General features: G+C 40.1%; 1 protein-coding gene across 2 annotated transcripts in view; it reads left to right on the forward strand.

Moving 5' to 3' along the window:
- The window catches only part of Nr3c2 (nuclear receptor subfamily 3 group C member 2), a 322521-nt gene that overhangs the window by 225900 nt on the left and 78941 nt on the right, over nucleotides 1–17680 (forward strand). For both annotated transcript variants that reach the window (XM_058583936.1, XM_046458919.2), the window contains exon 4: nucleotides 1479–1595. In XM_058583936.1, the coding sequence (XP_058439919.1) occupies nucleotides 1479–1595 (117 nt within the window). The remainder of the gene's footprint in view (nucleotides 1–1478; nucleotides 1596–17680) is intronic.

Genomic DNA, 17680 nt, shown 5'->3' on the forward strand with positions numbered 1-17680 from the left:
TGGTCTGTCAGCACACACACACACACACACACACACACACACACAATGGAGTATTACTCAGCCATAAAGAACTATGAAATTGTGGCAGTGGCTGATAAGTGGAGGGAACTGGAGACTATAATGATAAGTGAAATAAACCAGAGCCAGAAAGTCAAAGGTCAGATATTTTCTCTGATATGCAAAAGCTAGTCCAAAATATGGAAGGAAAAAAGAAAAGAGGTGGGGGAGGGACGGGAGGAATTCCACCAAAATGGAAGGAAGATCAGTGAAGCAGAGAAAGGGGATTGAGGTGGGAGGGACAGGATGAGTGAAGAACAGTGGAGTGAATCTGACCTAACTCTCCTTTTCCTATGTGCATACACGAGTACACCACAGTGAATGTCACACCATTGTGTATATCCACAAGGCAATAATTTTTAAAAAAACTATAAGTGAATAGCAGAAAGATCAATAAAAGGAAAGGAACAGGGGGAGGGAGGGAGAGGGGAAGTATTAGGGACTGAATCAGAGAAAATTATATTCCATGCCTTTATAATTATATGTAAATGAATCCTAATGTTATGTATAATTACAACTATTTTTTTTTTTTGGTACCAGGGATTGAACCCAGGGGCACTTAACCACTGAGTCATATGCCCAGCCCTTTTTTCATGTTTTATAAGAAACAGGATCTCACTGAGTTGCTTAGGGCCTCGCTAAGTTGCTGAGGCTGACTTTGAACTTGAGATACTCCTGCCTCAACCTCCCGAGCTGCTGGGATTACAGGAGTGCACCGCCACACCTGGCTACTGTCTACCCTTTTGTAGACATTTTCTCTTATTAATTTGTCTATTGTCTGTCTCCCCCAAGTTGATGGAAGTTAACCACAGCAGAGGCCTTTGTCTATCTTGTTCATTGTTGAATCTCCAGGACTTCCAATAAAGTAAATATTTTGAAAAAATTAATGAATCATAGAGCTAGTTACAGTTTCATATTTTGCCAGTAGATGCCACCCTTCAAGCCTATGCTGCACCTATATCTGATTCACATTCCGTTTCCAGCTGGTTTACAGAATGAAAGAGTTAAATATTTCCATGGTGTAATTTAAAAGTCTTCCCAGTGAGATCGAGTGTGTCAGTGGTGGTCAAGCATCTTAGCTTAAAGAGCTGTGGTAGGGCCAGGGCTTTGGGATCAGTGTGGGTGTGATGTCTGAGGGAAATTGCACATTGCCTGACTCCATCAGTAAAATTCAGCCAGTGGGGGAAGGCTGCTCTTGCACAAAGCCTTCCTGGAAGTACATGTAGTATCATCACGTGTGTACCAAAATCTCGGTGGCATTAAGCTGACCATGTTATCCATAAATCATATTTGCCTTCTACTGTTTTCATGAAGAGATTTCAAGGTAGGAAAAGGGAAATTTCACATTCTGATGCCACACATCAGTATTTTATACTAGTCATAGTTTTTATTCTAACCATTGCTTTCTATTATTAAATCAGGGCAACACAACTATTTATGTGCTGGAAGGAATGACTGCATCATTGACAAGATTCGACGAAAGAACTGTCCTGCCTGCAGGCTTCAGAAATGTCTTCAAGCTGGGATGAACCTAGGAGGTAAGTCTTGTGATTTTAGTTTTATGAAAGTTGTTAACATGTAATATAACACCACTAGGATCTGGGTACTCCCAAAGTTGAAGATGGAGCTAACATGGAGCAAAGGTTTTCTAAAAATCTAATAAGTTCTATTTTCATGCCAAGACATTTTAGGACCGAATTAAAAGGAGACACATTGTGAAGCATAATCCTGTCGAATTTTTTGAGCATGAAATTATTTCAAGAAGTAGGTGTTTAACAAACACAAAAACATAAAAAGGAATAACTTCTTTAGTAAAACACCACAGCCAATAGTTTTTATTGCCATGTCTATTTAGAAATAAGACCTATACATGATAACATTAAACAGATAGTAACACATTCCTAACTCCAAGGGTGACCTATAAGAAGGAAAAACTTTAAAATGTTATAGAAGCTCACCAAATCAGGGGGAGAGGGTAAAAGACTAAAACCAAAAGCAAAAGAGTACAATGTTCATAGATAGGAAGAATCAACATTGTAAAGATATGTTTGCCCTGAACTAATTTAATAATTAATTTCCTAAGCAAAACACCAATTGAGGATTTTAAATTTCTAAAGAACAACCAGGAAAATTCTGGAAAAGATAAACAATGCAGGGAATAGCCTTACCAGACAGGGAAATATATTACACAGCTATAGTAATTAAAATGGTCTTTGATATATGTTTAAGATTAACAGAAAGAAATAGATCCAGATAATATGGGAATTTTTGTATGTAAGAAAGCCAGCATTTAAAATCAGTGAGGCAAGAATAGATTAATCAATAAAAAGTATTGTGACAACTATGTAATCATCTGAAATGAGAATGTTTAATCCAAACTCTTATTATACACAAAAATAAATTCTTGCACTTTAAGATAAACTTTGAAAAAACAACCATAGAAGTATTAAAAATGTATTTTTAATGCTAAATATAAAAAACCTTTGCAAGTATAAAATAAAACTAGAAGATAGAAAAGCAAAAACCTGAAAAACGGTACTATTTACAAATCTAATATTGCTGCAGTGATAAACAATAAGAAACTGGAGAAAAATACTTACAACTTATAGGCAAAGATTTAATGTCTCCTGGGGCTGGGGTTGTGGCTCAGTAGTAGAGTGCTTAAAGCACTGGGTGTGATCTCAGCATCACATAAAAATAAATAAAATAAAGATATTGTGTCCATCTACAACTAAAAAATTATTTTTAAAAAAAGAGTTAATATAGAATTCCTATGGTTCCATAAAAACCCAACTCATTAGAAAAATAGGTAAATGTTATGAACAGAACATTCACAGATGAAAGATGTACATCTGGTCCTTGAAACACATGAAAAGATCCTAAATCTAATCATACTAAGAGAAATTTAAAATGTCATGAGAGTTTTTTTGTTTTTACCAACTGGCAAAGGAAAAACACTTTTATGACATTATTTTATGAGAATATAGAAATAAAGTCAAGCCCAGTGGTGATCTCATGCATTTTAGGTAGGAGTATAAATTGGTATAATCCCAATGGAGAGCAATTTAGCTATTTCAATAAAATGTTAAAAGGCACATACCCTTTGACTCAACAGTTCCGCTTTTGGGAATTCATCCAAGTATATTCTTGCAATGTAAGAAACATTATGTGTGTAAAATATACATTGTAGCATTGTTGATGATAAGAAGTACATTAAATATTCATCTATGCAGGACTGATTAAGTAAATTTCATAATACTCCTAACATTAATAAAAATAAAGGGAAATCTATATATACTTATATGGACTAAGCCAAACTATTGTTTAGCAATTAAAAATCAGGTTGCAAAATAGTCATTTCATATGCTACAAGCCACACGTCTGTTTTAGAAAAAACATATTGTATAGAACATTTCTAGAATCCTATGCAAGAAACTAGTAATGGTACTTGTCTGGTAACTAATAATTTCCACTTGTCTCCATGGAAAGGACTTGGGTAGCTGGAAGGCAAAGATGGGAAGGAGAACTGATTATCACTGTATATCCTTCTGTGTCTCCAAATGTTGTGTTGGATTCCTGTGTTGCATACACATATTAACTTGGAAAGAAATAAAGTAACTCAAAAAATGAATAAAGTGAGACTTTATTCTTCTTTGCTTTGAGAAGTGAATCAGCTGGGTGGATGGCTATGGGTAGGGATTGAATGTGACTGCCCATGGAGCAGGGCAACTCTGTGAGGTCAAGAGGAAGTGACCTTGGCCAGGGAAGGCAGCTGGTGTGAGAGCATGTCTCAAGTGTCCTTCCATCTCAGAGAAAGATCCACAATGATTAAGAGGGCATGTTCTGGAACCAGACTGTGTAGATGTGGACCCTCGTTCTGCCATTCACTTACCTGTAACCTCAGGCAGGCTACGCCTTGCCAGTGCCTTGGTTCCCTGATCATCAACCTGCATGGATCAGCATACCTACCTCTTGGTCTGTGGAAAGGAGTAAATGAATAAATGTACCATGAAAAGAAAGTGATCATTCAGTGCATATTACCTGGAGATGGTTTTATAGTCATCTTTCCATCACTGTTGCAAATACCTGAGATAATCAACTTATAAAGAGGAAAGGTTTATCTACTAAATGTCAGGCTCACAGTTTTAAACATTTCAGTTCACGATTAGTTGACAGTTGGTTTTGGGCCTGTTTCAAGGCAGTACATTATGGTGGTTTCATTTGGAGAAACTCTTCATCTCATGGTCAAGACACCAGAGAGGCATAGGAAGGGGTTGGGGTCCCAATATCCCCTCAAGAGCACAGCCTCTGTGACTGAAACCTTCCATTAGGCCCTTCTCTTAAAGGTCCCACCAATTCCCAGTAGTGCCAAGGGCTGGGACCAAGCCTTTAGGGCATGGACCTTTGGGGACACTTACCCAAACCATAGCAGCTATGGTGGCAGTGAAGGTGCTGGTGGTATATTTTGAATGCTGCGTGTTTAGGCTGAGGCAGGTATTCTTTGCAGCTTCCATCTGCTCTCACACACTGTCTCATTTTACCCCAGCAGCCCCCGTTTTGGTGAAGGTAAGCCTCTGGTGCACGGAGAAGTTAAGTGACTTGCCAGAGACGGCACAGACAGGAAGATCATGAAACTTGTTCCTGAATCTGGCAGGCTCTTGGTCTGGTGTTTCAGGTGTACCACAGAGTTCTCTAGTTCTGATATCAGAATCATCACAGATGTGATGCAAAAGATCACCTTCCATAGCATGGGTGTGAGGATCAAGAAAGATTAGCAACACCTGAAAATCTGGATGGTACAAGGGTACTGCCATTGGTTGTAAAGTGGACCCAATCTATTTCATGAAATCCATCCCCTGATTTTTTTTTTTTTTTTTGGTGGGGGGTCAGGCAGGGGGGAAAGGTGTGTATAGACTGAATCCAGGGGCACTTAACCACTGAGTCACATCCCTAGCCCAATTTTTTAATTAATTAATTAATTTTTATTTGGACAGGGTCTTGCTAAGTTGCTCAGGGCTTTGCTAAAGTTGCTGAGACTGGCTTTGAACTTGAGATCTTCCTGCCTCAGGCTCCTGAGCTGTTGAGATTACAGGTGTGCGCCACAGTGCTTGGCCTGATTTTTTTTTTTTTAAGTACATACTAGGAAGATACGTTTTAGAGAATCTGTATACTATTTATTACCGTCAATATTAATGTATGCATAGTATTTTATACTTTGTAACTTTTAGTTACCTACTGTAAATAGTAAGAAAAGAACTCTATTTATAACTCTTCCCTCATGGGGTTGTTTATTTGAGTCATTAACCTTTAGAACAGGGTTTCTCAGCCTTTTCAACTCCCCTCTGCATGGTGGCCAATCTGTCCCATTAGTGTCCCTGATGTCTGTCTACTTGATGCCAGTGGCAATCCATTCTCTGCTAGTAGTGACAACTAAAAACATCTTTAAAATTGCCAAATGTCCTGAGGAGGCATTGCAACCCATTGGTTAAGCCGTAATGAATGACAAGTACTATTTAAGTGTTAGATATTATTTTTCTGCTGGGATATAAATTCCATCAATGGAAAAATTTTGTGTCTTTTTTTCATTGCTGTCCCCAGTGACTGCAACAGTGCCTGACCCGTTGGCATTCAGTAGCTATTTGTTGCATCAGTGAACAAATGGCTGCTATTTTTTAGGGCTTGCTATGTTCTAAGCACTGAAGGGGTGAAGGGAACTTTCAATCCCCTGGTCATTTGAGTCTATAAAACAAAATGACCACAGACAGAACAGTAGAAAAAAGCAGAGAAGTTCATCAACATGCAGATGCACGGGAGTCCCACAAAGGATGAAGCTCTACCATGTTCACAGGGAAAGGGAAGAGGGAGGTGGAGGTAATTCCATAGGAAGTGGAATGATTCTAGGGGAGATGAAAGGTCTGAAGGACAGACAGTGGCCGAGGGCGAAGTTTATCTGGATTCTGGGTGGGTTGTGACTGTCAGTCTCTTCTGTGATGTGAGTTGACTTTTCCTCGGTTTATGAAATGCCACAAAGAGGTAGAAGGCATTTGCTCTCCTTTGGTGGATCTGGTCTTCAGGTAGATGGGGGAATTTCCAGAAAAGCCCCTTCCTGCACTTTGGGGGAGAAGGAGGAATGAGAAACAGGCAGGTAAGAGAAGGTCACAGACACCTGGCTTGTCAGGTCAAAGTACTCAGCATGTTAAGCTGCTGCACTTTGGGGTATATTTTCTGAGCCCCAACAGCACTTTGTTAAGCCTTTTATATGTGTCCTCCCATTTAAGCCTCATGCCGTCACTGTTAATATGTCCATTTTACAAGTGAGATAATGGAGGCACAGAGAGGCTAAAGATCTGGCCCCTAGAGCACACAGCCAGGGGGTAGCAGTTCCACTCAGATCTCTGTTTAAGGCACCACCATCTGGGGATGGAGCTGGGGCACGCAGGTGCTTTCCTTGTGTCTACAATTACCTGTGGGTGAGGTTTGGCACAGTCCGTGATAGAAAACTCATGTAATTTGTTGTTGGCTCCTATATACACAGGGTGGGTTTTGTGGTTTTCGGCAAAAGATTTTACTAGAGAGAGTTCACTTTGAATCTTGAGGTCATTGAAAGTAGTGAGTCAGTATTGGGCAGAGTGGAAACTGATATTTGCAAAAGTTATATTTTCCTTAGGTTCAAGTTAGAGCTTAAGCACTTGTGGTTCAGGGATTCAATAATTAACTTTAATTGTGCAGTTGTGGCAACATGCTGTAATTTCTTTTTCTTTTATAATTTCTTTGAAAGCTTGAAATAAATTTTAAGTTTAAGTTTTCAATTTCAGGAAAAGAAACACAAGTAATTTTATTATATTTTTTTTTAAAAAAAGATAATGTGATGCTTAACCTTTAATGTAAAGTGATTTCCAAAGTTAAAAATGTGAATTAGATTTAAAACCTTTTTAGATGTGTTCTGATCTCACCCGGTTTCCCAGCAAAGCAGGGCTTGTCCAGTTTTTTCAACCAACATCTTCTTCACTCTTGGGAGATGAGACTGATGGCAACCCAGCATACCACTACCTGGAAGATCCTTCTCCAGTGAGGGGTCATGACCATGGGAACGAAATCCAAAACACTTTGGAGTCATTTTTTTCCCCTGTCCCTTCTGTTGATTTGCAGGCGATTCTAACCATGTCCCCAAATTCTCCTCTGCCTCAGAAAATGGAAGGGAGGAAGAAACGAAGGCAGGCAGGCAAATGTGTAGAGTTGTATTTCTCAAAAATTAAGGCTGTGAAATGTGCCTCTCCCCCTTCCCTCCAGACCCACTCCCTCCCTCCTGCCTGCAAGTACTTTTCTTTTTCTTTAAAATCCTGCTGGGCTTTAGGCTGCATGCAAAGGGAAGTACAGCAGAAGATGTGGGAATGTCAACAGAGAAATTGAAAGGAAAATAACAGCTCTTTTGGCCCCAAGCTGAGCCTGCCATTCTAGCTCTTAGCCCCTGTGAGTAGATTTGAGAGAGTCACGATGCTATCTACAGGAAAATTTGCTGCTTTCTATAGCCTGCCCCAAAGGAATTAATCACTTCACTTTTACAGGCCAGGATTCTGAAAAGAGTGATCTGTACCTATCTTTTAGTTTCTCCGAAGATGGATGGAGCCCAGTACCAAAGCTCACTGGCCCTTGGACCAAGAATGGGCCCTTCATGGTGTTTGTAGCTTTGATTGCACTCTGGCCACAGAGCAGGAGGGGACCTTAGAGGCCTTTCTCTTCCATCCCTCCCATTTCACAGATGAGGAACTTGGAATCCATGATGATATCACTAGAGACCTGAAAAACGCAACAGAAGGGTCCCAACTCCATCTTCATTCCTCTTTTCTTAACTACTCCCCAGGTTATTGTATCTTCCAGTCAATATGCTGAGAAGCCTACTCGCACATTCCTTTAATGAAGACTCTAAAATATTAAAATCTTGTTTCCTGTAGCTTTAAAACTGTAGACTTGAGAGAAAACCAACCTTGGAGAGCTAAACATAAAATTTTTAAAAATAAATAAATCTTAAAAATAGACTTCAAAGCCGCAGTGTATCTCTAAAACCAGCTCCTAATTCTGGTTCCAGATTACTTCCAACACATAACCTGCAGCTTTCCTTAGTCTCAGAAATCACTTTTACTCAATTTAGCAGGACCTGTTCCAGGTGGCCATATCCAGTCTACCTTTCCCTGTGATGGGAATGGTACATGTCATGCGAGGAGAGGGATCTCAGACACAGGAAGCGATAGAACCACCAGCATCGTGGTTGCCTTTGGAGGGATGGAAAGAAAGCACCTAGATGAAAAAGGAAGGGAAACATGATGCTAAGGCCGGGAAAGTTCAGAGAAAGATACTACGTGTATGCATCACTGAAAAGGTGGAACCAAAGCCAGAAAATATTTAAATTAAAATTCATCTGCATAATGCAATATTAATCGGCCAATAAAATTGGGGCTGTGAAATTTATAACCACATGGAACACTTTCCCAAAAAATAATAACGAGAAATTATTATGCAGAATTATCTGCGTTACTTATTCTGTGCTTACAACTATTTGTGAAAAGGATTTGCATAAGTCAAGAGACTAGGTAGGAGGAAATGGAATACCAAAAGGATCTGTTAGTGTGGTAGGATTACGAATGTGCTTTTCTCCTTTCTTTCCTAGTCTATTAGTAATATCAACATGTTTTATAATAAAACTTAAATGGAGTTCACAGTTTTGAACCAAGAAGAAAGGAATCAAAAACCAACTCGTGGTACTTCTGAACACAAGAGGGAAAGAATTCAACAGAATTCTTGATTGCCGAGGGATTTCTTCCTGAATGGGAAGGAGGGTGGGGAAGAAGAGACTGGTGAATTGCCTATTGTGAAATCCTTTAAAAACTAAAATGGAGAAGTGAGCTGGTAAACAAAAGACCCAGAGACAAAAGAATGACAGAATTATGACTGACCACTAAACCCAGAGAGAGAGAGAGCAGGAGGGAGAGGAGAGAGCTTTTCATTTGAGAAAAATTGGCTTTCCCTGGCAGCATCTTGCTGTAACTGGTTGACTTGGTCACCTACAAAAGTCACACAGTGTCAGTCTGATGAGAGAAATCACATGATCCATGCCAGTGAGAGAGTAGCTTTAATATTTGAAATTCAATAAGGAAAACACAGTTTCTATCTTTAAGGGTCTCCTGAGGCAGGATATTCAGTTGTTGCAGAATTTTAGAAAGCCCGAGGATGCTGAGTCTTGTAAAGAGATGCCATTCCTCAGGTATTTTTTTTAAATTTCTTTTCATTCCTCTTGCTTTTAGACGATAAAAATTTCAATGGGACTTCTGAACAGTAAACTCAAGGAGGAAATAACACATTTTTATAAATCATTGTGGAAAGTAAGTCTTGGTAATCCTTAGGTATAAGTGAAGCCATATAAGCTGTCGTAGTAATATAACTGATGAATTAACTGATATTTTTACCCTGCAGAAGTTGCTAGAGGAAAGTTTGGGATTGTCCTCAAAATGTAAAAGATTTTCTATATCTCTTCAATTTTAAGACTTTTTTTTCTTTCAAATTTTAACTTCCGTGATGATAATTTGCAAACGCTGTATATAGTCTTATTTATTTTCTTCAGAGCTCTATTACTTTATCATCATCATCATCATCATCATCATCATCATCATCATCATCATAGTCATCACCACTATCATCTTGAGTGGTGACATCTTAGAACAGCAGCAATACAGGCATTGAATAGAGAAGTCATCCCTCTCCAGAAATATGCACATTTGTATGCACGCACGCCTTGGAGAGATAATCCAAGTAGGCTGCTTTTCTGTGAGTCTTTTAAAATACGAAACCCACCGATGTTAGAAGTCTCTGCTTGGGCATATAGATGCCCTCTGTTAGGACTTCCATTATTCCTTTAACTTTCTCACTTGCAGTCTTTCTTGGTGGTTGTCATGCCAATCTGCTATAAGAACCCAGGGAATCTTGTCTAGGAAACCTTGTTATCTGTCCCTGGTGGTCCCAAGAGACGTACAACCACAGCTGTCCTCTTTGTGCATATGAGTGGCATCCTCATATGCACAGTTCTCTGTGGTCCCGTCCCCCAGCGCCCTTCCCACCCACTAACTGATAGCCTCAGGGACCTACACCTGTTTTCTAACTATTTCCATAGTGGTGGGGGGTGTTTTTGCTGTGCTATTGTTCAGGGCACCTCATATTATTGTCACCCCCTATCCTGCTACCTCAGATGTTGGAGTTCTATTCTGAGAATACTAAGAATTGGATAGTTAGTCCTCATGAAGTACTGGGATGTCATTCAGGATGTAAGAGGCTTTTAATTTCTAGAGCTTTTCTTTTTAATTTATCTTTTTTTTATTTTAACCCACTTCTTTCTATTGTTTCACCCCCCACCCACCTCTCTCCACCTACCCTGTGGCTTCTGCTGACACATGGCTTTCACTGTGCATTTCTGCAAAATGCTTCTCTCTGCCCGTCTCGGCCAGATTGTCACCTAAGATCCTACATGCCAGATTGCCAAGAGAGGGTCCAACTTAATCAGTTGGTCACTGTGGGGACCGATCTTCTGATTGGATTGAATCCTCCACAGTATCCATAGAAATGGCTGCTTTGCCTCCTTGGCCTGTCCTCAAGTGGGCTGGTGGCAGCATGATGACCTTAAAGAAACCTGTGATCCAGTTCTTAGAAAGGAACTAGGAGTGTAGCAGTCAGAGGGTAATAGACAAAACAAACTGCAGTCAAATGTTAATAGTGGAAATTCCACATAAATGTAAATCGTAGCAGGTTTTCTGACACCCTCATTTTTTTTATTACTCCTTTTAATCGATCCATCCATTTAAAATGAAAACAACTATTGGTGTTTAATAGCAGATTGACAAATAGTAGCTTTCCATGTGTCTCAGAACAAAATAAAAGCCTTATTTTGAAATTGAAAACTTTTCAATATGGTCCCTTTGAAAATACAGGAGCCAACACACACACACACACACACACACACACACTAAATTAATTAATTAATTAAAATCTTAAACTTTTTAAAAGAAATCAATTAATGTGTAAAGTGGACATTCTCTTATGGATCATTTGTCTTTACCTAAAGAAAAGAGAACCAGCCACTGAAAACGAATCATCCTGGGTTTGCTATACACAGCCATCTTAGAAAGCGGCCACCAGTCACTCTAGGTGGAATGCCTGCCTGCTCTCTGAAGGAGGTGCGTGTGTCATGGATCAGACTGATTCCTCAAAGTTGTCACCATTGAATTTATTTATTATAAATTCACAGTTATGTCCACGAAGGAATATAACTTAATCTTCTTTTCATTTGAAAATCTCGTGCCTAATGATCTGCTGCGAGCAGTCTTTCCCCTTCTTCACAATGAGACATGTGACTGTGGAGGGGAGGGAAAGCAGTTTATGTTACTGGGCAGCCCTCTTGTCTCACCTCCAGAAGGTACAGAAAACCATTCCAATAATCGTGTCCTCTGTGTCACTCTGAAGTAGTGAGTTTATTTAATATTTAATATCATTAGTTTAGGGTGATGGTTTTTCTGGACCAATGACATGCCTTTAAAGGTTAACCCAATTTTAACAATTTAAAAATATTTTTATTGATTTGTCAAATTGTAAAACACAATAGTAAGCAGGGATACGAAATCAACAAACACCAGTAGCTTTTTTTCTGTATCCAGTGCAAACTCAGTAACAAATTTGCTGAGAAAGACATCAAGAAAGTTCCATTTACATTAGCTACCGCATGCATGTGCGCACACGTACACACACCACACACACACACACACACAGAGAGAGGCAAAAACTCTAGGAATAAACTTCACTGAGGAGATGAAAGTTCTCTACAATGAAAATTACAAAACACTGATGAAAGAAATTGAAGAAGACACAAAAAGGTGGAAAGACACTCCCCAGTTCATAGACTGAAAGAATTACCTGGATGAAAATGTCCATATTACCCAAGGTGAACTACAGACTGATGCAGTCCCTGTCAAAAGGCCGGTGACTTTCTTCACTGAACTAGAAAAAAATAATCCTAAAATTTACAAACACAGAAGTCCCTGAAGAGCAAAAGCAATCCTGAGCAAAAGGAGCCAAGTGGGAGGTGTCACAGTCCCTGACTTGCAGACGTACCTCAGAGCCACAGTAAGGAAACAGCATGGTGTTGTCCTGAAAACAGACACACAGACCATGGGACAGACATGAACCCACCCACACGCAGCCAACTGATTCTCAGCAAAGACACCAGAAACAAACCTTGGAGCAAGGAAAGTCTCCTTGATAAATGGTGCTGAGCAAAACTACATATTCATGTGCAGAAGGTTGAAACTCCACCTGTTTCTCAGGGTATCCAAAAATTAACTCTGAATGGATCCAGGACTTTAAAGTAAGACCTGAAACTCCCAGAAGAAAAACAAGGGAAATACTTCAAGACATGGGTACAAGCAGTGATTCTCTGGATAGAACCCCAAAAACACATTCAACAAAAGCAAAAAATGACAGACGGGATGACATCAAACAGAAAAGCTTCTGCACAGCAAAGGAAACAATCCGAAGTGTGAAGACACAACCTGGAGAGCAGGAGGAAATATTTGCCAACTCTTCTCCCATCAGAGGTATATAAAGAATCCAAAAAGCTTAACAACAAAAACCAAGTAAGGCCTGGGGATATAGCATATAGCTCAGCTGGTAGTGTGCTTGCCTCACATGCACAAAGCCCTGGGTTCGATCCGCAGTTACACACACACACAAAAAAAACAAACAAACAAGTAAAAGGCACTTAAAAAGATGAGCGAATGATCTGAGTTGACCTTCTCAAAAGAGGAAATACTAATGGCATCATTAGCCATCAGTGAAATGCAAACCAAAACTACAAGGAGATACCATCTCACTCCAGATAGAATACCTGTCATCAAAAACAAAAAATAGGGCTGAGATGGTAACTCAGCGATAGAGCACTTGTCCATCATGTGCAAGGCCCTGGATTCGGTCTCCCAGCACAGCACACATGCGCAAACACACACACACACACAAGCATATCCTGTAAACATTCATAGAAAAGGGAACTCATATGCTGTTGGTGGGAATGTAAATTAGTTCAGCTGTAGTTAGAACAGTATGGAGGTTCCTCAAAGAACTAAAACCAGATCTACCTGGCATGGTGTAAATCAGTGGTAAAATGCACAGCTGGCTTGCACGAGGCTCTGGGTTTGATCACCAACACCAAAATAATTAATTAGCTAAATAATTAAATTAAAAAAAAAAGATCTAGCATATGATTCAGCAAACCCACTTCGGGGTATATACTTTTAAAAGTGAAATTAGTGTAGCAAAGAGATACCTGCATGCCCATGTTTATTGCAACAGTGGTCACAATAGTGGAGATAGGGAATCAGCCTAAGTGCCCATCAGCAGATGAGTGGGTAAAGAAAATGTGGTTAGTATACATAGTGGAGTATTATTCAGTCATAAAGAAGAATGAAATCCAGGCATTTTCAGCAAAATGAATGAAACCTGGAGGGCATCATGATAAGTGCAATAAACTAGACACAGAGAGATAAGAGCGACTTATTGTAAAGGTCAGCCTGCAAGTAGAAAAGTGGTAGCGAGAGATTGGGAAAAAGTGATTGGATGTGACAGTGTTGTGCATGCTGTTTGCATTTATGGAAATACCACACCGAATCCCATTAATTTGTACAATTAATATATGTAGATAATAATAAAAATTATAATATTACAATGATTAATAAAGGAGAGTAAAAGTTTTCTGTAATACATGGGGGACTAAAGATCAAATAATAGGATGTTTGCTGAGCACTTTAGATGCTAATTAAAAAATAATGATTTACTGTTTCATAGAGTTTCTTAAAAGCTGAACTAGCCGAGCTAATAGAAATGATTTCATTAGAATGTGCTGCTTCATTATTTTGAAAAGAAGATCTGTCAACAACAGTATAAAGGCAATTACTGATTTAGGTCATTGAAATAAGAAACTCCAAAATGCAGTTGGCCTATGTTCCTCCTTCAGTGTTTTGTACAGTGTTTATTTTGAGAGCATCATGATATGAAACACTTTGAAATAGTGATACAAATAAGCATTTATTCTGTTCTCACATAATTGTTTTTTTCATCAAGACCAGTCAGACTTTTTAGGAAGGGATCATAATATTTAACAATGTATCCTGATGAATCCACCCATTCCTTTGGCAAGTATCCAGGAGCACATGCCTCCCAGGGGCCCGGCAGTCCTAGTGAGGATTTCAGCATAGCTATGAGAAGGTAGTCGCTGGCCTGGTTTCCACTGAGCTCATCTATAGGAATGAAGAGTTATCATGGGTCAGATACGCAGAGGAACTTCAGCAAAAACGTACTTAAAGAGCACCTATAGTACTGACAGTGGCCGAGAGCTCTGCAGTTGTTGCTTTAGAAACAGAATCAGCAACTTGACTTGTGCCTGTTGAAATAGGGGGGCAGGATCTCAGGGTGGCTTCATGTGGCTGTACCCCTCAGTACCTGGGTAGCTTCATCTCACGCATGCTTTGTGCACAGATCCCATCCAAAGGCCTGCCGGTGCCTGCTGATGCTCACAGATGCACTGTCTAGAAAGGGGAACTGGGCACCATGAAGCTGGACCCTCTTCTCCATCCTCACTCTAGAAGATTCAGGTCACATCATTAAACTTTTCCAGATAATGTTACTGGTGACACTACTCTTGGTTTCCCCATTGATTTATGGGTAAAGAAAAATCCTTATCTAGCTGAAACATTTGATTAAAATACTCTGGAGTTGAAAAACAGATCGGAAACAAAGGGGAAATCTTCAATGAGGTGGTGACTTTTTGATTCATTTACTCTGTAACTCCACTGTCTTATTCCCTAGCAGATTTTCATTTCCTATGGGGTCAGTTTTTCTCAAAATTATTTGATGTATTTTTTTTTTCTTTAATAAACAAAATCTGGCCAGACGAGGTGGCACACACCTGTAATTCCAGTGGCTGAGGAGGCTGAGGCAGGAGGATCTCAAGTTTAAAATCAGCCTTAGCAACTTAGCAACGCTAAGGAACTTATCAAGACCCTGTCTCTAAATAAAATACAAAAAAGTCCTGGGGATGTGGCTTAGTGGTTAAGTGTCCCTGGATTCAATCCCCAGTACCATACAGGAAAAAAAAAATTAAAAATAAAGAAAATCTGAAGCCTCCCCTTGAGTTATTTGAAATTCAAATTAAGAGGAATCCTATGACTGAACATAAAGCAGTGAGCACATTGCTGGTTTGTTTCAACCTACAAACACACACCCTTTTCAGTCTCTTCCCTGTCCTCTTTACAAGGTTCTGAGCCACTCCCAGGAATCGTCCTGAGTGACTAGTCCTGCCACCTGCTCCCCAGGCCCTCCCCACAGGCATTACCTTCTCCCAGCTTCAGTGCTGGGGCAGGTTCTGCTCAGTCTGATTTGAGTGACAAGTTCATCCTTGTCAGCCTCAATGGGGGCCTTTCATTTACACCAGACACATAGGAAGGCCAATAGGGAGCCAACAGGATTACTGTGTGTATTAGTTTCCTTCAGCTGCTACAACAAATGATCACTTGTTTATTGGTTTAAAAGAACACAGATGTAGTATCCCATAGCTCTACAGGTTAGAAGTCCCAAGTGGATATTGCTGGGCTAAAATCAGTGTGTCAGCAAGCTGGGTTTCTTTGAGGAGGCTCTAGAAGATAATTTGTCTGCTTGCCTATTTCAGGTTCTAGGGGCTTGACTATTTTCTTCAGCCCCTGGACAGATTAAATGCACACTGCTCCCTGTGCTGCCATGGTCACGTCTCCTCCTCCCCCAGGCCCACCTCCCCATTTCACTTATAAAGACTTTCGTGATTATATTGGACAGGCCTAGACAATCCAGGATCATTTCCCGATCATAAAATCCTTAATGAAATCTTCAGAGTCTCTTTGCCATCAAGGTGACATATTCTCAGCTTCCAGAGATTAGGAGGTGAACATCTTTGTGATGTGGGGGACCATTATTCTGCCTGACACAGTATGTAATGACTCGTCTCTCAGAGGCACATACTGCCACACTGGGATCACTTGGATATGTTCCTGATCCTGATCCACTGCATCCTTGCCTACCTCATTCCCCTCCCTGGTCTTCCTCTCCAACACCAGCTCCGCTCTCCACCAAGTCACCCTGAATTCTTGCTCACAACCTCCCAGTTGTGCCTGTGCCCACGCAGTTCTTAAACAGCCTACACCTTCCTCCCAGGTCTGGTTCACTCGGACCACTCAAAAATCTCATGGAGTCAGAGGTCAGTCTTCACAATGGGGAGGGCCTTCTATCCCTCTCAGAGAGTTTTAAAGTATTGCATATAAGTAGAGTTAATCCACACTTGTCCTACAAGGCTTCTTATGCCTTCCTTTGATGGAGTCAGTACCTCCCCTGTCCTTCTGAAGTTTCTATCATAGCCAGCTTATCAAACTGTTAAAATTATTTGTTTTTAAATATTTCTCACCAAATACTCTCAACTTCTCCGGAACAGGATTGTTCTTTTGTCTTTACGTCCAGAGCCCTTAGTACAGTCAGCACTTAATAAATACCACTGAATAAATGAATGAGACAATGTGGGGTTAAACCTTGCCAATGTACTACAGAGCTGAGTTTTCTTTAAAAATAAAAAATAAAAAACCTAAGTTTGTTTATGCAGTTATTAAAGAAAAAAATGGGCCTTATTTTAAAACTAGTTCCATAACAAAGATTTTAAAAATGATGTTTTTAAAAAGTTCTGGTCTGATATTACTTTTTCTGTCCCTGCACCAGGGAAGTGTAGGTCTTGACCCACCATTGACTTCTATAGTGTAATCTGGCAACTTCTTCAATAATTCTATGTTGCAGAAAAGGCTTAGCATCTCTATTTACCATTCCTGGTGAAGAATTTTAAAGTGATGTTTGAATTTCCTGACGTAGTTATTGAAGCATAGTTTCTGTCACCGGCCTGGAGGAATGAGACATTAGGACAGCTGTGGATGCTGTGAAGGTGGGAATTCTAGCCTCGGCCTGATAGTTTGGGATGAAGCATTTAGTTCAAGGTGAAAGGAAGTTAGGATGAATTGACCTAGAATAAAAGAGTGTAAAATAGCAAGGAAAAGGGGTTGTGGACACTCAAAGAAAGCCAAAGGAGTGAATGAGGCCAAGGTGATGAGGTTAAGGTCAAGATCAAGTTGAGGGGCTGGGGATGTGGCTCAAGCAGTAGCGCGCTCGCCTGGCATGTGTGCGGCCCGGGTTCGATCCTCAGCACCACATACAAACAAAGATGTTGTGTCCGCCGATAACTAAAATAAAAAAAAAAAGATCAAGTTGAGAGGCTTAGTGGAGTAAACCCCAGGATTATTAACCAAATCACAGAATCCCTGGTCTCCAGAACAGTTGTCATCCAAGGTCAAAGTCAGGGAAATATACTAATTTGAGGTGAGAGGAAAACCTGTCTTCCAGGAACTTCAAGACTGACAGATGCTCAGCCCATATCTGGGCACCAGGTGAATAGAACCAAAATCAGCAACACTGTATTCAAGATCAAGAACGCAATCGCAGTCTTCCAGCTCCACCTCTGGGAAGCAGA

This window comes from Marmota monax, unplaced genomic scaffold (genome assembly GCF_021218885.2).
Source record: "Marmota monax isolate L192 unplaced genomic scaffold, Marmota_monax_Labrador192_F-V1.1 WCK01_AAM20220418_F8-fsc00002, whole genome shotgun sequence".
Taxonomy (NCBI): Eukaryota; Metazoa; Chordata; class Mammalia; order Rodentia; family Sciuridae; genus Marmota; species Marmota monax.